Source organism: Mustelus asterias, chromosome 8, assembly GCF_964213995.1.
Source record: "Mustelus asterias chromosome 8, sMusAst1.hap1.1, whole genome shotgun sequence".
Lineage (NCBI taxonomy): Eukaryota > Metazoa > Chordata > Chondrichthyes > Carcharhiniformes > Triakidae > Mustelus > Mustelus asterias.
In genome coordinates this window covers 41,329,664-41,356,919 of record NC_135808.1, presented here as the reverse complement: position 1 = coordinate 41,356,919, position 27,256 = coordinate 41,329,664, and the positions used below count along the sequence as shown (strand labels likewise).

Sequence of the window (27,256 nt, the reverse complement as noted above, 5' to 3'; positions counted from 1 at the left end):
CCTAGTTCTAGTTTCACCCGTCAGTGGAAAGAGCTTCCCTGCTTCTATCTTATCTATTTCCTTCATAATCTTATATGTTTCTATAAGATCTCCCCTCAATTCTTCTGAATTCCAATGTGTATAGCCCCAGTCTACTCAGTCTCTCCTCATAAGCCAACACTCTCAACTCCGGAATCAACCTAGTGAATCTCCTCTGCACTCCCTCCAGTTCCAGTATATCCTTTCTCAAGTGAGGAGACCAAAACTGTACACAGTACTCCAGGTGTGGCCTCACCAGCACCTTATACAGCTGCAACATACGGCGCAGAATGAGGCTATTTGCCCATCAGACTGTGTTGGCTCTTTGAAGGAGCGAGCCAACTAGTCCCACTCTGCCTGGCTTTCCCTTTTATGGATTGCTCAGTCTGAGTCCTCCACCCTCTCAGACACCTCAAATCCACGGTCTTTCCACTGAGTGGCAAAATGAAAACCAACTGTGTCCTAAGTGATGTTTGGGCAGTGGGTCGAGTGGTGATGTCCTGACTTTATGATCTCGCTTTCCACCAGTAATCTTAGCAAATTCTGATTTCAGTGATGATTCCATGCTTGCATTAACGCACTGAGTGAGGACACTGGGCTTTCAGTGTGGAAACAATTTATTGCAAAATGAAAACACATGCAGTCACTCATCGTGGAACTGAGGTAACTCATTGCCCAGAATGACTTTGTGCTCTGTTCCTTTCTCTGTAATCGTCGTGAGGTACACAACTCCCCCACTGGAACCATCTCTCCCAATGGCCAGGGCAATAGCTGTAACACAAAGAGGAAGAGAGAATAATCAGTGAGGTTCCTGCACTCCAGAGCATCAACACTGGACAGAAGCGTCTGCACAAACATACAGCATTGTTCCCCATTGGCCCACAGCCTCTCTCCCTGACACAGATCATGGAGAGATACTCTCTGCTACTGAGGAGGGTGAGGGGACTATCTGCTCCCTGAGTCATAAGAGTTTTACAGCACAGAAAAAAGCCCTTCTGCACATCATGTCCTGAGGATTCCTAGTTGTCCTTCAGAAGATGGTGGTGAGTTCCTTCTTGAACCGCTTCAGTCCCTGAGGTGTAGTTACACCCATAGTGCTGTTAGGGAGGGAATTCCAGGATTTTGACCCAGCGACAGTGAAGGAACAGCAATATTTATCCAAGTCAGGATAATGAGTGGCTTGGAGGGGAACTTGCAGGTGGTGGTGTTCCCCAGGTATCTGCTGCTCTTGTCCTTCTCGATGATTGTGATTTTGTGTTTGGAAGGTGCTGCATAAGGATCTTTGGTGAATTGCTGCAGAACATCTTGTAGATAGTACACACTGTTGCTACCGAGCATCGGTGGTGGAGGGATTGAATATTTGTGGATGTGGTGCCAATCAAGTGTGCTGCTTTGTCCTGGATGTTGTTGAGCTTCTTGAGTGTTGCTGAAGCTGCACTCATCAAAGCAAGTGGGGAGTATTCCATCACACTCCCGACGTGTGTCTTGTAGATGGAGGGCAGACTTTGGGGCGTTACGAGATGAGTTACTCGCCACAGGATTCCTCGTCTCTGACCTCCCCTGCTAGCCACTGTGTTTATATGGCTAGGCCGAAGGCCGTGCTGGTTAGGTGCATTGGCCATGCTAAATTCTCCCTCAGTGTACCCAAACGGACGCTGGAGTGTGACGACTCGGGGATTTTCACAGTAATCTCTTTGCAGTGGTAATGTAAGCCTATTTGTGACACTAATAAATAAACTAAACTAAAACAATGCCTTCTCCAAGAATATAATTCATTACATAAGACCATAAGACATAGGAGCGGAAGTAAGGCCATTCGGCCCATCGAGTCCACTCCACCATTCAATCATGGTTGATTTCAACTCCATTTACCCGCTCTCTCCCCATAGCCCTTAATTCCTCGAGAAATCAAGAATTTATCAATTTCTGTCTTGAAGACGCTCAACGTCTCGGCCTCCACAGCCCTCTGTGGCAATGAATTCCACAGACCCACCACTCTCTGGCTGAAGAAATTTCTCCTCATCTCTGTTCTAAAGTGACTCCCTTTTATTCTAAGGCTGTGCCCCCGCGTCCTAGTCTCCCCTGTTAATGGAAACAACTTCCCTACGTCCATCCTATCTAAGCCGTTCATTATTGGGGTTACCTTGGGGTTACCATTGACCAGAAACTCAACTGGACTCGCCACATAAACACAGTGGCTTCAAGAGCAGGTCAGAGGCGAGGAATACTGCGGCAAGTAACTCACCTCCTGACTCTACAAAATCTATCCATTATCTACAAAGCACAAGTTAGGAGTGTGATAGAATACTCCCTCGATGAGTGCAGCTCCAACAGCACTCAAGAAGCTTGACACCATCTAGGACAAAGCAGCCACTTGAATGGCACCACATCCACAAACTGGGGATGGGCAATAAATTCTGATGTGGAGATGCTGGTGTTGGACTGGAGTAAGCACAGTAAGAAGTCTCACAACACCAGGTTAAAGTCCAACGGGTTTATTTGGTAGCACAAGCCACTAGCTTTCGGAGCACTGCCCCTTCATCAGGTGAGTGGGAGTTGTGTTCACAAACAGGGCATATATAGACACAAACTCAATTTACAAGATAATGGTTGGAATGCGAGTTTTTACAAGTAATCAAGACTTAAAGGTACAGACAATGTGAGTGGAGAGAGGGTTAAGCACAGGTTAAAGAGATGTATGTTGTCTCCAGCCAGGACAGTTAGTGAGATTTTGCAAGCCCAGGCAAGTCGTGGAGGTTACAGATAGTGTGACATGAACCCAAGACCCCAGTTGAGGCTGTCCTCATGTGTGCGGAACTTGACTATCAGTCTCTGCTCAGCGATTCTGCGCTGTTGTGTGTCGTGAAGGCCGCCTTGGAGAACGCTTACCCAAAGATCAGAGGATGAATGCCCGTGACTGCTGAAGTGCTCCCCAACAGGAAGAGAACACTCCTGCCTGGTGATTGTCGAGCGGTGTTCATTCATCCGTTGTCGTAGCGTCTGCATGGTCTCCCCAATGTACAATGCCTCGGGACATCCTTTCCTGCAGCGTATCAGGTAGATAACATTGGCCGAATTGCAAGAGTATGTACCGTGTACCTTCAACCATCCACCAGGTTCTCCAAGGCAGCCTTCACGACACACGACAACGCAGAGTCACTGAGCAGAGACTGATAGCCAAGTTCCGCACACATGAGGACGGCCTCAACCGGGATCTTGGGTTCATGGCACACGATCTGTAACCCCCACGACTTGCCTGGGCTTGCAAAATCTCACTAACTGTCCTATCTGGAGACAAGACACATCTCTTTAACCTGTGCTTAACCCTCTCGCCGCTCACAATGTCTGTACCTTTAAGACTTGATTACCTGTAAAGACTCGCATTCCAACCATTATTTTGTAAATTGAGTTTGTGTCTTTATATGCCCCGTTTGTGAACACAACTCCCACTCACCTGATGAAGGGGCAGCGCACTGAAAGCTAGTGGCTTGTGCTACCAAATAAACCTGTTGGACTTTAACCTGATTTTGTGACAATAAATTCTGGCCAGCTAGTGACACCCACATCCCGTGAATGGGATGCCTGTCCCTTTTCATTTCTGTTGAAGGGTCATATAGAGTAGAAAGATTAAATCTGTTTCTTTCTCCACACATGCTGATTTTTCAGCTTTTTCTTTTTCTATTTTAGATTTCCAACATCCACAATTTTTTGCTTTTATTTCAATATTCCCATGGCTTTTGAGTGTTATTTCAGACTGTGGCTTTTAAAATGGGAGAAGGATTCATTCAATCCACAATGGAGGTGGCCCAGAGGAGGGGGTTTACTGGATTGATACCTGGAATGAACAGGTTGTCTTATGAGGATAGGTTGGACAGACAGGGCTTGTTCCCACTGGAGTTTAGAAGAGTGAGGGGTGACTTGATCGAAGTATGTAAGATCCTGAACAGTATTGAGAAGGTGGATGTGGAAAGAATTTTCCTCTTGTGGAAGAGTCCAAAACCAGAGGACAGTGTTTTAAAATGAGGACTATCCTTATAGGACAGAGATGAGAAGAATTTTTTCTCTGAGCATTGTGAGGCTTTGGAACTCTCTGCCTTAGAAGGCAGTGGATATGTGGGGTTACTGAACAGTTTTAACGCAGAGGTAGATAGATTCCAGTTAGGTTATTGGGGCTTGATGGGAATGTGGAACTCAACACAAAAAAATCAGCCATGATCTTACAGAATGGCAGAGCAGGTTCAAGGGGCTGAGTGGCCTCCTCCTGCTCTAAATTTGTATGTTGGTAAATGATTTTGTCAACTAAGCTCCCACCAGGCCACATGTCCTCACCATTGGTTACAAACTGCAAGCACTCGTCTTTGCTCATTCCAGCCTTATAAGCAGCATCAACATATCCATAAATATAGACGCTCCCGGAGCCCCCGATAGAGAAAGGCTGTCGGACCAGCATTCCTCCCAGAGTGGCGTAGACCTGGATAAAGAATATACACAGCACAGCTTAACAATTATTCCAAATATCCAGATTAGTGAATGACTAAACGTGTCTGACAAACTGGGGTGATTACTGTTCTGTAAAGGAAACTGATGAGCGTAATGGAGCTGGTGTGGGACAGGTGAACTTTGACAGGTTGATGAGCCACACGAGAGCCCACACAATTGCTGGAACAGGAACAACATGGATACCATGTGACAGGACACAGAGAACATATGAACATATAAATTAGGTGCAGAAGACGGCCATTTGCCCCTTGAGCCTGCTCGACCATTCAATGCAATCATTACTGATTTGATTGTGACCTCAACCCCACATTCTTGCCTACCCCCAGTAACCCTTCACCCTCGTGCAAAGAAGGTTCACCAGGATACTGCCTGGTCTCGAGGGTATTGACTATGAGGAGAGGTTGAATAAACTAATGTTTTCACTGGAAAGACAGAGGCTGAGGGGAGACCTTATAGAGGTCTACAAAATTATGAGAGGCATAGTGAGGGTGGATAGTCAGAGGCTTTTTCCCAGGGTGGAAGTGTCAATTACAAGGGGGCACATGTTCAAGGTGAGCGGAGAAAAGTTTAGGGGAGATGTGCGGGGAAGTTTTTCACGCAGAGTGGTGGGTGCCTGGAATGCGCTGCCAGACCAGGTGGTGGACACAGGCACATTAGCAACATTTAAGAGGCATCTGGATGGGTACATGAATAGGGAGGGAATAGAGGGATGCGTACTGAGTAAGTGCAAAAGGTTTTTTTTAGCTTAGTTAGGGCATCATGATCGGCACAGGCTTGGAGGGCTGAAGGGCCTGTTCCTGTGCCGTACTTTTCTTTGTTCTTTGTTAATCAAGAATCTATCTAGCTCTGCCTTGAAAATATTCAAAGACTCTACTTCTGCAGCCGTTGAGGAAGAGAGTTCCAGAGACTCACCACCCTCTGAGAGGAACAATTCTCCTCATCTCCACCTTAAATGAGCGACCCTTTATTTTTAACATGTGACCCCCTAGTTCTAGATTCTCCCATAAGAGGAAACATTCTCTCCACGTCCACCCTGTCACTAACCCTCAGATACTCTTCTAAACTCTAATGGATACAAACCTAACCTCTCCAACCTTTCCTTATAAGAAAACACCCCCATTCCTGGTATTAGACTGGTAAGCCTTCTCTGAACTGCTTCTAATGCATTTACATCTTTCCTTAAATAAGGAGATCAATGGTGCACACAGTACTCCAGATGTGGTCTTATCAATGCCTTGTACAACTGAAGCATAACCTCCCTACTTTTGTAATCAATTCCCCTCACAATAAATGATAATGTCTATTCATTTTCCTAATTACTTGCTGTACAGTATACCACTCTTTTGTGATTCATGCACTAGGGCACCCAGATCCTTCTGCATCTCAGAGTTCTGCAATCCCTCACCATTTAGATAATAAGCTTCTTTTTTATTCATCCTGCCAAAACAGACAATTTCACATCTGCCCACATTATACTCCATTTACCAGATTTCTGGCCACTCAATTAATCTATTTATGTCCCCTTTAACTCCCTTACTTCCTTTATTTACTTTCCTCTATTTTTCTATCATCAGCAAATTCATCAACCATACCTTGAATCCCTTCATCCAAGTCATTTATATAAATTGTAAACAGTTGAGGCCCCAGCACTGATCCCTGTGGCACACCACATCCTGCTCACCAGAAAAAGACCCATTTGCAAACAGTTGTTTATCAACCTGAAGGAAGGTTGGGATTCCCCCGGGGTGAGCCTTGGGTCCCCTGACTGCTCATGACACACATTGATGACCGATCCTTTACTGTATGAGGGATTATTTCAAAATCTGGGGATGATGCCAAACTTGTTATTGCAAAGTGTGCAGAGGATAGTGCAGAGAACTTCAAAAAGGATGTCGAGAGGCTGCTGGAATGAGTGGGTGAAATTAAACTCAGAGAAGTGGGGATTGAGAGAGTTTGGAAGGAATACGGAGGAGAGGCAATTGAAGATAAAAAGAAGCTTCAGGAGCAGGGAATCCTGGGAGTATATGTGGAGAAATCAAACTGACAGGTTGAGAGGGTGGTTAATAAAGCACACGGGATTCTGGACTTTATTGCGGAGGCATAGTGGTCACCACTGCTGCCTCACAGTGCCAGGGACCTGGGTTCGATTCCGGCCTTGGGTGACTGTGTGGAATTTCCACATTCTCCCCGTGTCTGCGTGGGTTTCCTCTGGGTGCACCAGTTTCCTCCCATAGTCCAAAGATGTGCAGGTTAGGTTGAATGGCCATGCTCAATTGCCCTTTATTGTCCCTTCATAGAAAACATAGAAACTCTACAGTACAGAAAGAGGCCATTCGGCCCATCGAGTCTGCACTGACCACAATCCCACCCAGGCCCTACCCCCATATCCCTACATATTTACCCACTAATCCCTCTAACCTACGCATCTCAGGACACTAAGGGGCAATTTTTAACCTGGCCAATCAACCTAACCCGCACATCTTTGGACTGTGGGAGGAAACCGGAACACCCGGAGGAAACCCATGCAGACACGAGGAGAATGTGCAAACTCCACACAGACAGTGACCCAAGCTGGGAATCGAACCTAGGTCCCTGGAGCTGTGAAGCAGCAGTGCTAACCACTGTGCTACCGTGCCGCCCATCCTTAGGTTAGGTGGATCAACTATTGTAAATGTGTGGGGTTATGGGGATCGGGTTGGGAGAGCGGGCCTGGGTAAGATGCTCTGTCGGAAGTCGGCGCAGAGACGATGGATTGAATGGCCTCCTTCTGCACTAGAGATTCTATGGTTCGAATGCAAACAAAGGGTGGGATTTTACAGTCTTATTGTGATGGGGGTGGGGTCTGAATACGTGGCCAGCTGTTCAAATGTCCATTGACTTCAGCGGGACTGGAAAATTGCACCCATAGTGTACAAAATCAAGGAAGTGATGAGAGGCTTGTCGGAAACACTGACACTGCCTCAGTTGGAGAGTTGAATAACTAACTAGCGATTGGGCTACACAGTCCCCTGATACATTCTGTATGGAGGGAATTGTCTGATTGAAAATCCTGATTGCTCTCAAAATCATCAGATCTGACAAAATCAGAAATCACAAAAGTAATAAGTCCTCGGAGGCAGAAGTGCCTTCAAGAAAATCCCTTTATCCCGGAAAGGGAAGAGAGGGGTTAGGAGAGCGATAGTGGTGGGGGATGCGTCAGTTAGAGGGACAGACAGGCGATTCTGTGGGGGCGAACGGGACTCCAGGATGGTAGTCTGCCTACCTGGTGCTGGGGTCACGGATGTCTCCGAGCGGATAGGAGGCATTTTAAAAGGGGAAGATAAAGAAACGGATGTCATTATACACATTGGTGGAAATGACGTAGATAGGAAGAGTAGGGGGGTCCTAAGGGAGCAATTCAGGGAGTTGGGAAATAGGTTAAAAAGTAGGGTCACTAGGGTGGCCATCTCTGGGCTGCTCCCAATGCCTCGTGCCAGTGAGGATAAGAATAGGGAGTTGGTTCAAATGAATGCCTGGCTAAAGGACTGGTCCAGGAGGGAGGGCTTTATTTTCATAGACCAATGGGAGGTTTTCAGGAGAGGATGGCACCTGTACAAGAGGGAGGGGTCACAACTAAGTTGGAAGGGCACAAATATCCTGGCTGGGAGCTTTGCTAATGCAGTTCGGGGGGGTTTAAACTAGTGTGGCAGGGGGGTGGGGATCAAACTATTAGGTCTATAAGTGTGGTGGCTGGGGACGAGCTTGGGGCTGGGACAAGGCTGGCAAAGAAGAAGAGCACTATGGGGGAGGACGACCTCACTGAGCCTGGGGGTCTGGAGTGCTTATACTTCAATGCAAGGAGCGTAGCAGGTAAAACAGACGAACTTGGGGCCTTAATGCGCACGAGGAATTTGGATGTGGTTGCGGTGACGGAAACTTGGTTGAAAGAGGGACAGGACTGGCAGCTGAATATTCCAGGGTACAAGTGTTTTAGGCGAGACAGAGGAGGGGCCAAAAGAGGTGGGGGAGTAGCGGTATTGGTTGGAGAGCATATTACAGCGGTGCAGAGGGAGGACAATTCGGAGGAGTCGTGTAGCGAGTCACTCTGGGTGGAGCTTAGAAACAGGAAAGGCGCAGTCACTATGTTGGGGGTGTACTACAGGCCCCCCAACAGCCCAAGGGAAGTGGAAGAATGGATATGTCAGGAGATACTGGATAGGTGCAGGAAATATAGGGTTGTTGTAGTGGGAGACTTCAATTTCCCTGGTATAGACTGGAAATCGCTGAGGGCAGGGACTCTGGATGGTGAGGCATTTGTAAAATGTGTACAGGAGGGTTCGTTGGAACAATATGTGGACAGCCCAACTAGAGAGGGGGCTATACTGGACCTGGTGCTGGGGAATGAACCCGGTCAGGTCTTCAAAGTTTTGGTCGGGGAACATGTGGCAAATAGTGACCACAATTCTGTTAGCTTTAGGATAGTGATGGAAAAGGATGAGTGGTGTCCCAAGGGTAAGGTGTTGGATTGGGGGAAGGCTAACTTTATTGGGATCAGGCAGAAATTGGCAGCTCTTGATTGGGAGAGGCTGTTTGAGGGTAAATCCACATCTGGTATGTGGCAGTCTTTTAAGGAATGGTTGTTAGGGCTACAGGACAAGCATGTGCCTGTAAAAAAGAAGGATAGGAAGGGTAGGATTAGAGAACCGTGGATAACCAGGGAAATTGAGGGACTGGTCAAAAGGAAAAGAGAGGCGTATGTTAGGTCCAAGCAGCTAAAAACGGAGGGAGCTCTGGAAGAGTATAATGAAAGTAGGAAAATACTCAAACGGGGAATTAGAAGAGCAAAAAGGGGTCACGAAATGTTCTTGGCAGACAGGATTAAGGAGAATCCCAAGGCATTTTATTCATACGTTAGGAACAAAAGGGTTGTAAGGGAAAAAATCGGACCTCTCAGGGACAAAAGTGGGGACTTATGCTTGGAGCCCAAAGAGGTAGGGGAGATCCTAAATGAATACTTTGCGTCGGTATTGCCGGGCAAGGTGGTGGAGGCGGACACACTGGGAACGTTTAAGACTTATCTAGACAGCTATATGAACGGAGTGGGAATGGAGGGATACAAAAGAGTGATCTAGTTTGGACCAGGGAGCGGCGCGGGCTAATTGTTCCTGGTTTCTCGTTTCAAGGCTTCATTCTACGATCATCTTGCTGGTGCCAGTACAGAGTGAGACTGCGGATAGTTGGGAACCTGTCTCGGGGGCAGGGGATTCATATGGTGTTCGTGGGAGTGGAAATGACTAGGGTTGGGAAGCATTTTCCAATCGGGGCCATTGTGATCTCCTGGACTCGTTTCGATCGCCTCAGGGGGTCGGAGAGGAATTTCCCAGATTTTTTTTTCCCCATATTGGCCCTGGGGTTTTTCACTCTGGGTTTTCGCCTCTCCCTGGAGATCACATGGTCTGGAATGGGGGGGTGGGGGTAAGTTAATAGGTTGTAATGAACAAAGCATCGTAGCTGTGAGGGACAGCTCGGTGGATAGGATATTGGTATGTAGATAGGCTGGAAAATTGGGTGGGGATCCTGGATTCAGGATTCAATCCTGGACCGGGGAGCGGCGCGGGCTTGGAGGGCCGAAGGGCCTGTTCCTGTGCTGTATTGTTCTTTGTTCTTTGTTCTTTGTTTATTTACAAGTCTGACAACAGCATACAGAGTGCTTTCAGTTAGCAGGAGGCCCAGAGGAACTGACACTCCTGGTTAAGTACAAAACAAGAGGCTTCCTAATTCCCCATCAATTAGGCCGGCTGTCCATATTTGAAAAGGCCCACCTCGTTGCCGGATTAAAATTGTTACAACAGACCACCAACTATGACCAAAAGGCTTCTGAGTCTGATTGAGGTGCCCAACACCAACACCCATTTCCAGGAATGACCTCTCACACCCTGCATAATTTCTGAGGCACATTCTCTGGCAATGCGGCACAGGGTCAAACCAAAATCCTGGTCATTGTCACGGCGTAGACACAAACCCCAGTTTCTTTAGCCTCCAGACAGGGAGGAGTGAAGAAACACTCAGACCTGGACTGGGGTGTATATTACAAACATATCAATCAGAAATCACGGTAGAGATAGGGTGGGATTTATCACAAAGATTTGTGTTAAGAGCTGCTCTAAACGGTAAACACAGACTGCCAGTGTAATTGCAGTTAATGGACAGGTACCTGGCCTTTTAGCTTCCTGTCCCAGCCAGCTACGATCAGGTGAGCTGATAACTCCTCCTTATACTTGTAGCTGATGTTTTTGACCATGGTGGCAGCCGCTTGAACCAATGGAGCATCTTCAATTTCAACACTGATTGACAGAAATGTGAAAACCGCGTTAGATTAAACACAATCATCTGTTCACCGTCTCTGCGAGCGTTACACTCCCCCGGTGTGTCCCACATTACAGTCCCACATTTCGACTAGGCAAGCAGTCAAAGACTCTAACCCCTGTGGATACAAACCAGAATCTATACATTGTCCAAGGTCACACTTTTATATTGGTTTTTCGGCTGTCAGTACAATGTTACACTGCCACCTGTACAGATAGGTAAGATACGCAGTGTGAGTAATCTGTACAGATAGGTAAGATACGCAGTGTGAGTAATCTGTACAGATAGGTAAGATACGCAGTGTGAGTAATCTGTACAGATAGGTAAGATACGCAGTGTGAGTAATCTGTACAGATAGGTAAGATACGCAGTGTGAGTAATCTGTACAGATAGGTAAGATACGCAGTGTGAGTAATCTGTACAGATAGGTAAGATACGCAGTGTGAGTAATCTGTACAGATAGGTAAGATACGCAGTGTGAGTAATCTGTACAGATAGGTAAGATACGCAGTGTGAGTAATCTGTACAGATAGGTAAGATACGCAGTGTGAGTAATCTGTACAGATAGGTAAGATACGCAGTGTGAGTAATCTGTACAGATAGGTAAGATACGCAGTGCGAGTAATCTGTACAGATAGGTAAGATACGCAGTGCGAGTAATCTGTACAGATAGGTAAGATACGCAGTGCGAGTAATCTGTACAGATAGGTAAGATACGCAGTGCGAGTAATCTGTACAGATAGGTAAGATACGCAGTGCGAGTAATCTGTACAGATAGGTAAGATACGCAGTGCGAGTAATCTGTACAGATAGGTAAGATACGCAGTGTGAGTAATCTGTACAGATAGGTAAGATACGCAGTGTGAGTAATCTGTACAGATAGGTAAGATACGCAGTGTGAGTAATCTGTACAGATAGGTAAGATACGCAGTGTGAGTAATCTGTACAGATAGGTAAGATACGCAGTGTGAGTAATCTGTACAGATAGGTAAGATACGCAGTGTGAGTAATCTGTACAGATAGGTAAGATACGCAGTGTGAGTAATCTGTACAGATAGGTAAGATACGCAGTGTGAGTAATCTGTACAGATAGGTAAGATACGCAGTGTGAGTAATCTGTACAGATAGGTAAGATACGCAGTGTGAGTAATCTGTACAGATAGGTAAGATACGCAGTGTGAGTAATCTGTACAGATAGGTAAGATACGCAGTGTGAGTAATCTGTACAGATAGGTAAGATACGCAGTGTGAGTAATCTGTACAGATAGGTAAGATACGCAGTGTGAGTAATCTGTACAGATAGGTAAGATACGCAGTGTGAGTAATCTGTACAGATAGGTAAGATACGCAGTGTGAGTAATCTGTACAGATAGGTAAGATACGCAGTGTGAGTAATCTGTACAGATAGGTAAGATACGCAGTGTGAGTAATCTGCTGACTGTCAGTGGATTCCTCTACGTCAGGGCCTATCAACAGATAACTGGATCTGTACAGCATCCTGCAACTGGAGAGGAACTTAGACCTCTGCTGGTCCCAGTGGGGAGTGTCTGCTGGTCCCAGTGGGGAATCTCTGCTGATTGCTGTGGAGAGTGTCCACTGGTCCAAGTGGGCAGTGTCTGCTGGTCCCAATGGGCAGTGTCTGCTGGTTCCAGTGGGCAGTGTCTGCTGGTTCCAGTGGGCAGTGTCTGCTGGTTCCAGTGGGCAGTGTCTGCTGGTCCCAGTGGTGAATCTCTGCTGGTTCAAGTGAGGACTATGTGCCAGTCCAAGTAGGCAGTGTCTACTGGTCCCAGTGGGGAGTGCCCTGCTGATCCCAGCAGGGAGTGTCTGCTGGTTGAAGCCATTTCTCCAGCTGGAGCCCCCTATACTATTCCTTGCAGTTAATCCAGTGATAAGAGAAATGTGGGTCTTGTCCTGTGATTTGTGGTTGGACCCGCTCTGTGTTCAAAGCAATGCCTCAGCACATTCCACCTACCATTTTCCCTGCTGATTTGGGGCGAATCTGTTGGAGAGAGACTGAGCTGCTTACCTGTGTAATTCCAGCTGGTAATTAACAATGTCAGCTATGGCCTGAGCATCAGCTGCTGAACCAGACAAGGCGCAGTAAATCCGTTCATGGAGCGGGGACAACTTGTTCATCACTCGGTTACATACCGATTGCCTACAGATACACAGGAAACATCATTAAGCCTCTTCCCCCTGAAACAGCGACTGCAAATAGCACAGAATGAAACTGCAGGTCCTCGATACTGTATTGTGAAACATACTGATTCCTGACTGATTCCTGGGATGGTGGGACTGACGTATGAAGATTGAATTGGTTAGGATTGTATTTGATGGAGTTTAGAGGAACGAGGGGGATCTCTGAGATACCTATAAAATTCTAACAGGACTAGACAGGATAGATGCAGGAAGGATGTTCTTAATGGTGGGGGTGTCCAGAACCAGGGGTCACAGCCTGAGGATATGGGGTTGATGGTTTAGGACAGTGAAGGTATGAATGGCTAGGCCATTTGCAATTGCTGTTCACCATCCACTCCACGGAGTTGGGGAGTGGGGAAGGGCATGGGGGTAACAGGAAAACAAGAGCACTACTTCCCGCTCTATCCAGGAATTGCAGAGTTTTGACAATAAGGGAAACCATTAAACTACAGAGCCAGGAGACAGGCCAAAGGAAGAGTGTAGAATCTCACCAAGGTTGAGATAATTAGGAATGGTTGATTCATCAACACCAGGCTGATTGTCATACAGTGAGAGAAAACCGAAGGAGGCCTTTTGGCCCATCGGGGCAGCACGGTGGCACAGTAGTTAGCACTGCTGCCTCACAGCACCAGGGACATGGGTTCAATTCCAGCCTCGGGTCACTGCCTGTATGGAGTTTACACATTCTCCCCATGTCTGCTTGGGCTTCCTCCGGGTGCTCCGGTTTCCTCCTACTGTCCAAAGATGCACGGTGGCACAGTGGTTAGCACTGCTGCCTCACAGTGCAAGGGATCCGGGTTCGATTCCTGACTTGGCTCACCGTCTGTGTGGAGTTTGTGCATTCGCGTGGGTTTCTTCTGGATGCTCCAGTTTCCTCCCACAGTCCAAAGATGTGTGCGGGTAGGTGGATTGGCCATGCTAAATTACCCATTAGTGTCAGGGGGACTAGTTAAGGTAAATGCATGTGGTTTTTGGGATAGGGGCTGGGTGGGATTGTGGTCAGTGCAGACTCGAGGGGCCGATTGGCCTCCTTCTGCACTGCAGGATTCTTTGTCTATGTGCGGGTTAGGTGATTGGCCATGCTAAATTGACCCTAGTGTCAGGCGGATTAGCAGGGTAAATTTGTGGGGTTGTTGGGATAGGGCCTGGGTGGGATTGTGGTCGGTGCAGACTTGATGGGCCAAATGGCCTCATTCTGCGCTGTAGGGATTCTATAGATTCTATGTATCTGTGTCTGCCCTTTAAAAGGGCTGCCTTCAATCCCACTACCCTGCTCTTTCATCATTATCCTGTGACACTTTCCTTATTCAGTCTAATTCTCTGCAAAAGTTAGAATTCAATCTGCTCCCACAGCCCTTTAAGACATAGAAGCAGAATTAGGCCATTTGGCCCATCGAGTCTCTGGAGTTTAGAAGAATGAGAGATGATTTCATTGAATTCTGAGGGGGATTGATAGGGTGGATGTTGAGGGATTGTTTCCACTGGCGGGTAATCTAAAACATGAGGGCACAGTCTCAGGATAAGGGGCCAATTATTTACGATTGAGATGAGGAGAAATTATTTCACTCAAAGGTTGTGAAATTTTGGAGTTCTCTACCCTTGGGGGGGGGGGGGGGGGGGATGGTGGGGTGGGGGGAAAGCTCCATCACGTGAGACTGGGATAGACAGATTTTTGCTCAACATGGAGTGAGGGATGTGGGGAGGGAGTGGGAAAATGGGGTTGGGCCTGGGATCAGCCATGATCGTATGAAATAGGCCCAATGGTCTGTTCCTGCTCCTGTGCCTTGTGTTCCTGTGTATGAGTTAGCAGAACTCCACCTGTCTTTGTGGGCTGATATCGATCCTTTGATCACCATCACTATTTGTGGGACTTTTCTGTGCACATTGGCTGATATGTTGGAGCCTACTCATTGGCTGTGAACCACTTTGTGTAAGGTGCTATACAAGTCCAGAGACAGACAATTTGAACAGAAGGACAGAGTAATGATGAGAGAATCAATGCAGTAAAATCTTACCCGGCAGAAACGCGGGAATCGGAGCCAATGATCACTCCGCCATCAAACTCGACTGCAATGATGGTGGTCTGGAACAAAGACATTTCAAAAAGGTTAATCAATTTGGAGCCACAACAGGATTGGAGCTCGTCTACTGATAATGCTAATATACGTTTTAGAGATATAGTGATAACGTCACTGGGCTAGTAATCCAGAAATCCAGACTAATGCTCTGGAGACATGGATTCAAATCCCGCCATGGTACTTGGTGGAATTTTAATTCAGTTAAAATAATTAAAAGTTAGTCTCAGTAATGGTGAACATGAAACCATTGTCGACTGTTGTAAAAACCTAATATGTCCCTTTAGGGAAGGAAATCTGTAGTCCTTACCCGGTCTGGTCTACATGTGATTCCAGACACACAGCAGTGTGGTTGATTCCTTAACTGCCTCTCTGAAATGGTGTGGCAAACCACTTGGTTCAAGGACATTCATGGTGGGTAACAAATGTTGACCTTGCCAGGCGACATCCACATCCCATGGAAGAATGAATGATAAAAGGTGTCACATGTAGTGTGAAAAATTAAATTATCTGATTGATGTAAAAAGCTCCCATGGCACTATTTGAAGATCATAAGATATCAGAGCAGAAATAGGCAATTCGGTCCATCGAGTCTGGTCCATCATTCAATGAGATCCTGACTGATCTGATGTGATCATCTTCAATTCCATCTTGTCCCCATGACCTGTGATTCCCTTACTGATTAATAATCTGTCTGGTTCAGTAGCACCACTGAGCATAGTTAATGGCCCACCATATACAGCCCTTTGCAGTAAAGAATTCCACAGATTTACCACCCTCTGAGAGAAGAGTCTGAAAGGGTAACCCCCTTACTCTGAGATTATGGATCCTAGACTGTCCTACAAGGGGAAACAACCTCGCAGCCTGTGAAACCCCCGGAGAATCCTATATGTCTCAGTGAGATCACATCTCATTCTTCTAAACCCCAATGAATACAGGCCCAACCTACTCAACCTCTCCTCAAAAGAACATCCCTCCATACGCGGGATCAACCTAGTGAACATTCTCTGGACTGCCTCCAATGCCAGGGGTGTGTCAGGGAGTTCACCTCGATATCTCAGCCAATTTGTACCCCTCAGCCAACATCTGGACATTGTTGCATTACTATTGGTGGGATCTTGCTGTGCTCCATTCATGGAATTAAGTAAGATTGGTTAAGCCAGAGATCAGTGTTCGTGTGTATGAGCTAGCAGAACTCCGCCTATCTTTGTGGCCAATGACTTCTCCAGCTTGTAGAGCTGGAGAGAGGCTAACCTCAGGGATCAGTGCTGGGTCCACTATTATTTGTCATTTATATTAATGATTTGGATGAGAACATTTATAGGATTTATAATCACCTAGAAAGGAATAATTTGATTAGGGATAGTCAGCACGGTTTTGTGAAGGGTAGGTCATGCCTCACAAACATTCTTGAGTTCTTTGAGAAGGTGACCAAAGAGGTGGATGAGGGTAAAGCAGTTGATGTGGTGTACATGGATTTCAGCAAAGCGTTTGATAAGGTTCCCCATGGTAAGCTTTTGCAGAAAATACGGACATATGGGATTGAGGGTGATTTAGTGGTTTGGATCAGGAATTGGCTAGCTGTAAGAAAACAGAGGGTGGTGGTTGATGGGAAATATTCATCCTGGAGTTCAGTTACTAGTGGTGTACCACAAGGATCTGTTTTGGGGCCACTGCTGTTTGTCATTTTTATTAATGACCTGGATGAGGGCGTAGAAGGATGGATTAGTAAATTTGTGGATGACACTAAAGTCAGTGGAGTTGTAGACAGTGCAGAGAGAAGTGGCAGGTTACAGAGGGACATAGATAAGCTGCAGAGCTGGGCTGAGAGGTGGCAAATGGAGTTTAATGCGGAAAAGTGTGAGGTGGTTCACTTTGGAAGGAGTAAAGGAATACAGAGTACTGGACTAATGGTAAGATACTTGGTAGTGTGGATGAACAGAGGGATCTGGGTGTCCATGTGCATAGATCCCTGAAAGTTGGCACCCAGGTTGATAGGGTTGTTAAGAAGGCGTACGGTGTGTTAGCTTTTATTGGTAGAGGGATTGAGTTTCGGAGCCAGGAGGTCATGATGCAGCTGTACAAAACTCTGGTGCGGCCGCACTTGGAGTATTGCGTACAGTTCTGGTTGCCGCATTATAGGAAAGATGTGGAAGTGTTGGAAAGTGTGCAGAGGAGATTTACCAGGATGTTGCCTGGTATGTTGGGAAGATCGTATGAGGAAAGGCTGAGGGACTTGAGGTTGTTTTCATTAGAGAGAAGAAGGTTAAGAGGTGACTTAATAGAGGCACACACGATGATCAGAGGATTAGATAGGGTGGATAGTGAGAGCCTTTTTCCTCGGATGGCTAACACGAGGGGACATAGCTTTAAATTGAGGAGTGAGAGATATAGGACAGATGTTAGAGGTATATATTTCCTGCCAAATCTACTTAACCCTTGCTCCCCTTGTGTCAATCAAAATTCTTAAGGGGGTGGAGGAGCAGAGGGAGCTGGGTTTATATTTGCATAAACAATTGAAGGTTGCAGGACAGGTGGAGAGAGCAGATAATAAAGTATATAGTAGTCTGGGCTTTATAATAGGGGCTCAGAGTACAAGAGCAAGAAGGTTATGCTGAACTTACACAAGATACTAGTTAGACCTCAGCTGGTGTATAGTCCTGGGTGTCACACTACATAAAGGATGTGAACACATTGCAGAGAGTGCAGAAGACGTTTATAAGAATAGTTCCAATGATGAGAAACTTCAGTTATGAGGATAGATTGGAGTGGTTAGCACTGCTGCCTCACAGCGCCAGGAACCCAGGTTTGATTCCCTGCTTGTGTCACTGCCTGTGTGGAGTTTGCACATTCTCCTCGTGTCTGCGTGGGTTTCCTCCGGGTGCTCCGGTTTCCTCCCACAGTCCAAAGATGAGCGAGTTAGGATGAATGGTCATGCTAAATTGCCCCTTAGTGTCAGAGGGACTAGCTAGGGTAAATGCATGGGGTTATGGGGATAGGGTCTGGGTGGGATTGTGGTCAGTGTAGACTCGATGGGCTGAATGGCCTCCTTCTGCACTGTAGGATTCTCTGATTCTCGGCTGGAACTGTTCTCCTTGGAGAGAAGAATGCTGAGAGGTGATATGATAGAGGTGTTCAAAATCATGAGGGTGCTGGACAGAGTAAATAGGGAGAAACTGTTCCCTCTTGCCAAATGATCAAGAATGAGAGAACACAGATTGAAAGTGATTTGCAAAAGAAGCAAATGTGACATGAGAAAAAACGTTTTCCTCCAGCGAGTGGTTGGGGTCTGGAATGTTCTGCCTGGAAATGTGGTGGAGGCAGCTTCAGTTGAGGCATTCAAGAAGACATTTGATGATTATTTGAATAGAAATAATGGGTAATGGGAAAAGCACAGGAATGGCACTAAGTCATAATGCTCATTTGGACACAATGGGCCAAATGGCCTCCTTCTGCACCGTAACAATTCTGTGATTCTGTGAGGAAACTGAATTATAACTCAGCCTTGAAAATATTCAAGGATCCAGTCTCCACTGCGCTCTGGGGAAGAGCATTCCACTGATTATTGACTCTGAGTGCAGAAATGCCCCCTCATCTCAATCCTAAATGGGAAAGTCCCTTATTTTAAAACTGTCCCCCCTATTGTTCTAGATTCTCTCCTGTGAGAGGAAACATCCTCTAGGTAACTACCCTGTCAAGTCACCTTCCGAATTCAAAATGTCCAATGGACTCGATCTTTCCTCTTAAGACACACCCATTCATCCCAAGAATCAGCCGAGTGAACCATCTCTCAACTGCTTCCAATACAAGTGTAATTCTCCTTTAATAAGGATTCTAAGCTACGGAATCAAGAGAGAGAGAGAGAGAGACAGACCTGCAGAAACAGAACCCTTGGCTGACAGGTTAAGGCAAACAATACACCCATTGGCGGACAGCACGGTGGCTAACATTGCCTCACAGCAGCAGGGACCCAGGTTCAATTCTAGGCCTTGGGTGACTGTATGAGTTTGCACATGCTCCCCGTGTCTGCATGGGTTTACTCCGGGTGCTCCGGTTTCCTCCCACAATCCAAAGATGTGCAAGTTAGGTGGATTGGTCATGCTATATTGCCCATTAGTGTCCCAAGATGTGTAGATTAGGGGAATTAGCTGGGTAAATACGTGGGGTTTCAGAGCTAGGGCCAGGATAAGATCCTCTGTCGGAGAGGTGATGGGGACTCGATGGGCCAAATGGCCTCCTCCTACACAGTAAGGGTTCTATGATTTGGAGAGTTGGTGCAGACTTGATGGACTGAATGGCCTCCATCTGCACTGTAGGGATGAGATCCCATGTGCTGAATAAAATTTGATCACTTCATTTATTTCTGATGGTTTGGGAATTTTATCTATCGGTGGGGGAAATGTGCAGAACTTTCACTTCTGAAACAAAACATGGAAGTGTTTGGAGTGGGATTTATAATCAATGTCCACCAACCCCCACCACCCACTACCCCCCATCCCCCCCCCTCAATCCTCCATTATTGGTAATCTTTAGCACAACTGCAAGCAGAAAGTAAATGAGTTAGCGAATGAAGACCACAATTTAACATGAACACACAGAGCATCATGGCAATGGTTCCACAACGCAAAATAAAACCATTTTTCTCCAGAACTTCAATATTCTGCTCCGGGGTTTAAGTTGGGATGTGTCAGAGAAATACTGTACAGAATCAAGATTCCTTTATAGCCTGATATAGTCACACCGACAGAGTATCATACCATACTGAAAATTCCCCAGGCACCACCATTACAGTTCCTCGGTATGTCCTGTCTCACTGGCAGCACAGACCCAGCAGAGGTGGCAACACAGTGATGTTCGGTCAGAAGGGAGTTGCCCTGGGAGTCCTCAACATCAACTCTGAACGCCATGAAGTCTCTGAAGGTGGCTCAGGTTAAACATGGACAAGGAAACCTCCTGTGGACTAAAGGGCACACTCTCAGAATAAAGGAGTACTAATTTAAGGCTGAGATGAGGAGGAATTTCTACTCTCAGAGGGTTGTGAGTCTTTGGAACTCTTTGCCACAGAGAGTTATGGGGCAGAGTCATTGTGTATATTTAAGTCTGAGATAGATAGATTTTTGATCAGTAAGGGAATCAAGGATCACGGGGAAAGGATAGGAAAGTGGACGTGAGGAATTTGTCGGATCAGCCATGATCCTATTGAGTGGCAGAGCAGGCTCAAAAGGTCGAATGGCTTACTCCCATTTCTATTTCTTATGGTTTTATGGTCTCAGCTGATGAACCAGTTCTCCTCCATGTTGAACAGCACTGAGGGTGACAAGGGTGAAGAATGTACTCTGGTGGGATTAATGGTCCATCACCAAGTGTGGCTTGGTGGTACCACCACAGGCCGAGCTGGCCTGGTGCTAAAGGACATAACTGGGACTGCAGCAGATAGTGAGGAAACTAACAAGAGGTGAAAACATACTCAACCTCATCCTCACTAACCTGCCTGCTGCAGATGCATCTGTCAAATGACAGCATCAGTAGGAGTGACCACCTCACAGTCCTTGTGGAGACCAAGTCCCAGTCCATTCTTCATGTTGAGGGTACCTTCCATTGTGTTGTGTGGCATTACCACCATGCTAAATGGGATAGATTTTGAACAGATCTAGCAACTCAAAACTGGGCATCCATGAGGTGTTGTGTGCCATCAACAGCAGTGGGACTGTACTACAGCACGATCTGCAACCTCATGGCCTGGCCCGGCATCCCCCACGCAACCATTACCATCAAACCAGTGATCAACCCTGGTTTAATGGAAAGTGCAGGAGGACATTGGGCCGCACGGTAGCACAGTGGTTAGCACTGCTGCTTCACAGCTCCAGGGTCCTGGGTTCGATTCCCAGCTCGGGTCACTGTCTATGTGGAGTTTGCACATTCTCCTCGTGTCTGCGTGGGTTTCCTCCGGGTGCTCCGGTTTCCTCCCACAGTCCAAAGATGTGTGGGTTAGGTTGATTGGCCAGGTTAAAAATTGCCCCTTAGAGTCCTGAGATGCGTAGGTTAGAGGGATTAGCGGGTAAATATGTGGGGGTAGGGCCTGGGTGGGATTGTGGTCGGTGCAGACTCGATGGGCCGAATGGCCTCCTTCTGCACTGTAGGGTTTCTATGATTTCTATGCTTTCTTTGACATGCCAGGAGTAGCACCAGGCATACCTAAGAGCATTGAGCACACCAGGCATACCTAAAAATGTGGCAGCAATCAACCTGGTGAAGCTACCAAACAGAACTACCTGCATTCAAACAGCAGAAGCAGCAAGTAATAGACAAAGCAAAGCGATCCCACAACCAATGGATCAGATCTAAGCTCTCCAGCCCTGCCACATCCAGTCATGAATGGTGGTGGACAATTAAACAATTCACTGAATGAGGAGGCTCCACAAACATCCCCATCCCCAGTGATGGAGGAGCCCAGCAGATCAGTACAAAAGATAAGGCCAAAGCATTCGTAGCAATCTTCAGCTAGATGTGCCGAGTGGATGATCCATCTCGGCTCCTCCAGTGGTCCCCAGCATCTCAGATGCCAGTCTCCAACCAATTCAATTCGCTCCACGTGATATCAAGAAACAGTTGGAGGCACTGGATACTGCAACGGTAATGGGCCTTGATAACATTCCCACAAGAGTGCTGAAGACTTGTGCTCCAGAACTTGCCGCTCCCCCAGTCAAGCTCTTCTAGTACAGTTACAACACTGGCATCTACCTGGCAATGTGAAAATTTGCCCAGGGTATTTCCTGTACACAAAAAGCGGGACAAATCCAACCCGACCAATTACCGCCCCATCTGTCCACTCTCGATCATCAGTCAAGTGATGGAAGGGGTCATCAACCATGTTATCAAGCAGCACCTGCTCAGCAATAACCTGCTCAGTGACGCCCAGTTTGGGTTTCGCCAGGGTCACTCAGCTCCTGACCTCATTACAGCCTTGGTTCAATCATGAACAAAAGAGCTGAATTCCAGAGGTGAGGTGAGAGTGACAGCCCTTGACATCAAGGCTGCATTCGACTGAGTGTGGCATCAAGGAGCCCTAGCAAAACTGGAATCATTGCAACTCCGTTATTGGAGTCATACCTGGCACAAAGGAAGATGGTTGTTGTTGTTGGAGCACAGTCATCTCAGCTCCAGGACATCACTGCAGATGTTTTTATTTCTTCATGGGACAAATGCTTATTGCCCATTCCAGAGGGCATTTAAGAGCCAACCACACACTACTGTGGGTCTGGAGTCACAAGTAAGTTTTAAGTTTATTTATTAGTGTTACAAGTAGACTTACATTAACACTGCAATGAAGTTTTTGATTTGATTTAATTTGATTTAATTAGATTTATTATTGTCACATGTATTAACATACAGTGAAAAGTATTGTTTCCTGAATTGTAATGAAGTATTGTTACTGTGAAAATCCCCTAGTAGCCACATTCCGGCGCCTGTTCGGGTACACTGAGGGAGAATTTAGCATGGCCAATACACCTAACCAGCACATCTTTCGGACTGTGGGAGGAAACCGGAGTACCCGGAGGAAACCCATGCACACATGGGAAGAATGTGCAGACTCCACACAGATAGTGACTAAAGCCGCAAATCAAACCCAGGTCCCTGGCACTGTGAGACAGTAGGGCCAACCACTGTGCCACCGTGCAGACCAGACCATGTAAGTATATTTAAATTTCACCACGTACCATGGTGGGATTTGAACCCTGGTCCCAGAACATTGCCCTGGGTCTCTGGATTACTAGTCCACCGACAATACCACTACATCACTGTCTCCCCCCCATAGTGTCCTTGGCCCAACCATCTTCAGTTGCTTTATCAATGGCCTTCCTTCCATCATAAGGTCAGAATTGGTGACTGCACAATGTTCAGCACCATTCGCAACTCCTCAAGATACTGAAACAGTCCATGTCCAAATGCAGCAAGGCCTGGACAATATCCAGGCTTGGGCTGACAAGTGGCAAGCAACATTAGTACTGGAATATCCATACTGTGGCTGTGTACTGTGGCTACCAGAGCAGGTCAAAGGCTAGGAATCCTGACTCTCCAAGTCCTGTCCACCATCTACAAGGCACAAATCAGGAGTGTGATGGAATATTCTCCACTTGCCCGAATGGGTGCAGCTCCAACAACACTCAAGAAGCTCAACACCATCCAGGACAAAGCAGCCCTGATTCATTGCTACCCTTTCCACAAACATTCACTCCATCCACCACCGATGTACAGTGGCAGCCATGTATACCATCTACAAGATGTACTCATCAACATTCCTTAGGCAGCACCTCCCAAACCCATGACCACTACCATTGAGAAGGACAAGGGCAGCTGATAGCTGGGAACACCACCACCTGGAGGTTCCCTTCAAAGCCACACCATCCTGAAAATATATCATCGTTCCTTCACTGTCACTGGGTCAAAATCCTGGAACTCCCTCCCTAACTGCAGTGTGGGTGTACCTACACCACATGGACGGCAATGGTTCAAGAAGGCAGTTCAGTGCCGCCTGCTTGAGAGGCAATTAGGGGTGGGTAATAAAGATAATAAATAAATCACCGAGCCAGTGATGGCCACATCCAGTGAATGCATTAAGTAAAGTCTCCATTTGCAGTGTTAACTCTGCTGTGTTAGGTAATAGGAGCTGCTCACACACCCTGCACCCACCACATAGTAATTCCACCTGGTGTGGAACAGTGTCCCCAGTGCCCACTGCACCCAAAATTCTGCAATTCCTCATTGGGGGGAATTCCACAGGGATATTCTAGCCGGTGGGGAGGGTTTTCAGTTCCCGATTACTGTGTGTGTGCTGCAGGCTGTGAGGCGCCTGATTCGACCTGTGCAAGCTCACTTACCCCTGTTCTGACTTCTGCTGAGGTGTAGCCCAGGTTCTCAGGATGATGGGGCATCTTCTCGATCCTCACTCACTCCTCCCGCTGAAATCTGGGACCTGTACCCTGGGAAGATGAGGCTGTACTCGGAGCGTGAATGGAAAGCTGCTACAGCTTCGAGTCCTTCAGAGGGGTGCTTCCTGGTGAGAATGAAAGAGAAACTAAATCTTAAGTGTTTAACCGAATAATTTGATTGCTTTCTATAAACAATGGCAAAACAATTTTTGAGAGACTGATAAATCATTTAATCTAAAACCTTTAATTAACCCTCAGGAAATTTTAGTCAGACTGATTTCTATCACTCTTAATGAGCCAGACATTCATTTATCACTGAATCTATTCGACTGAAACCGGCTATGTGAATTTCACAAGCTCCTGGGTTTGAATTTTGAACCTCACACCCCATCTTGTGGTCAGGGCCAGTCTAACAGACATGTTTCGGATCAGGGCGGCAGCTCGGTGTAAGGCAATCAGCACTGAGCTTTGAGGCTGTGTCACTTGTTGGGAGGCAGTCAGACTCGGTGAAGCTTTGTTTCTGATCTTTCCCACTGCCAGCTTCTGCTCACAAGGTGCAGGGGCCTCACACAGAGGCTGCCTGTTGAAGCAGGCCAACAGATAAACACACTGTTACTGAGGCCAAACACACCCCAACCAGGGGTGGGAGGCAAAGGGCCCAAGCAAATGTCTTCATAGAATCTACAGTAGGAGGAGGCCCATCGAGTCTGCACCAACTACCATTCCACCCAGGCCCTATCCCCGTAACCCCACATATTTACCCTCCTAATCCCCCTGACACTAAGGGACATTTTAGCATGGCCAATCAACCTAACCCACACATCTTTGGACTGTGGGAGGAAACTGGAGCACCCGGAGGAAACCCACGCAGACACGGGGAGAACGTGCTGACTCAACACAGACAGTCAACCGATGCTGGAATTGAACCCGGGTCCCTGGCGCTGTGAGGCAGCAATGCTAACCTCTGTGCCACCATGCCACCCTAAATGTCCTCTCAAACAGGAAGCCCCTGCACTGAGACTGTCTGAGAATGGACACCTTTGTGATCTCGCATGACAAACACAACTCAAAAAATGCCAGACAAAGCACTTCAGATTATAAAAATTAAACTCAGAACAGAAATACTCAGCACACACCAAACTCAGGACAGAAATAAATTAAACTCAGTAAGGAAATATGCAGAGGGTTCAACTCCAGCCAAAGAGCACAGAGATGATGGGTGAATGGGAATTGGTGCAAATTAGCAGAGTCAAGTTTTTGGCTGAGTGTTCAGGAAGTGTAAGGTTAAAGGCTACTTACAAGAACATTGCAAGAGTCACGTCTGGAGGTCACAGCAACAGAAGACTTGATCATTTTCCTGGTTGTGGAAACATTTTACAGAACAGGGCAGGTTGTCTTTATATTCATTTACAGGATGTGGGTGTTGCTGGCTAGGCTCCAATTTATTGCCCATCCTTGGGTGCGCTTCAGAAGATGGTAGTGAGCTGCCTTTTTGAATCGCTGCAGTCCATGAGGTGTAGGTACATCCACAGTGCTATTAGGGAGGGAATTCCAGGATTTTGACCCAGTGACAGTGAAGAAATGGTGATATATTTCCAAGTCAGGATGGTGAGTGCATTGGAGGGGAACTTCCATTTTGTGGTGTTCCCAGGTATCTGCTGCTCTTGTCCTTCTAGAGGGTCGTGGCTGTGGGTTTGGAAGGTGCTGCCTAAGGAGCTTTGGTGAGTTATTACAGTGCATCTTGTAGATGGTACACACGGCTGTCACTGTGCATCAGTGGAGGAATGATTGAATGCGGGTGGAAAGGGTAGGAATAAAGCGGGCTGCTTTGTCCTGGATGGTGTTGAGCTTCTTGAGTGTTGTTGGAGCTCCACCAATTCAGACAAGTGGGGACTATTCCATCACACTCCTGACTTGTGCCTTGTCGGTGCTGGACAGGATCATAGAAATCATAAAAATCATAGAAACCCTACAGTACAGAAAGAGGCCATTTGGCCCATCGAGTCTGCACTGACCACAATCCTACCCAGGCCCTACCCCCATATCCCTACATATTTTACCCACTAATCCCTCTAATCTACGCATCCCAGGACACTAAGGGGCAATTTTAGCATGGCCAATCAACCTAACCCGCACATCTTTGGACTGTGGGAGGAAACCGGAGCACCCAAAGGAAACCCATGCAGACACAAGGAGAATGTGCAAACTCCACACAGACATTGACCCAAGCCGTGGGATGTGGGGAATCAGGAGGTAAGTTAGTCGCCACAAGATTCTTAATCTTTGACCTGCTCTTGTAGCCACTGTAATCGTATGGCTAGTCCAGTTCAGTTTCTGGTCTGTTGTAACCCTCAGGATGTTATGATCCACATATCCCTTAATTCTCCTAATAGCCAATAAGCTACCAACCTCAACCTGAACTCTGGGACTGAGCACCCCTGTAACTCTCTGGGGGAGGGAATTACCCTTGAGGAAAGAAATTTCTCTTCATCTCAGTCCTAAATGATCGGCCCCTCATCCTGTGAATGTGCCCCTGAATTCTAGATCCCCCAGCCTGAGGGAAACAACCCCTCAGTGTCAATCCTGTTCAGCTCCTTCTGAATCTTGCATATTTCAATGAGATCACCTCTCATTCCTCTGAGCTCCAGAGAATATAAACCAAGTCTACTCAATCTTTTCTCATCGGACACTTCTCTGAACCCGAGAGAAGCTCAGAAAGAGGCCATACAGCCCAAGAAACATAGAAACATAGAAACCCTACAGTACAGAAGGAGGCCATTCGGCCCATCGAGTCTGCACCGACCACAATCCCACCCAGGCCCTACGCCCACATATTTTACCCGCTAATCCCTCTAACCTACGCATCCCAGGACTCTAAGGGACAATTTTTAACCTGGCCAATCAACCTAACCCGCACATCTTTGGACTGTGGGAGGAAACCGGAGCGCCCGGAGGAAACCCACGCAGACACGAGGAGAATGTGCAAACTCCACACAGACAGTGACCCGAGCCGGGAATCGAACCCGGGACCCTGGAGCTGTGAAGCAGCAGTGCTAACCACTGTGCTACCGTGCCGCCCTACTGTGCTACCGTGCCGCCCAAGGTATCTGCTCTGGCCAAAAAGACAATAAAGAAACTAGCTGCTAATTTTAATCCTATTTTCCAGCACCTGGTCCATAGCTTTGCAGG

At 47.0% G+C, this 27,256-nt stretch overlaps 1 protein-coding gene across 1 annotated transcript; it reads right to left on the bottom strand.

The window, feature by feature from the left end:
* Nucleotides 1-623: 623 nt before the first annotated feature.
* Nucleotides 624-24,400, bottom strand: LOC144497117 (proteasome subunit beta type-9-like). The gene is made up of 7 exons (XM_078217907.1): nt 24,309-24,400; nt 24,017-24,192; nt 15,078-15,145; nt 12,890-13,021; nt 10,712-10,841; nt 4,348-4,489; nt 624-789 (listed from the first exon to the last, which is right to left on the bottom strand). The coding sequence occupies exons 2-7, from the start codon at nt 24,068-24,070 to the stop codon at nt 662-664; spliced, it is 654 nt and encodes a 217-aa protein (XP_078074033.1). The 5' UTR covers nt 24,071-24,192; nt 24,309-24,400; the 3' UTR covers nt 624-661.
* Between the last annotated feature and the right edge of the window lie 2,856 nt (nt 24,401-27,256).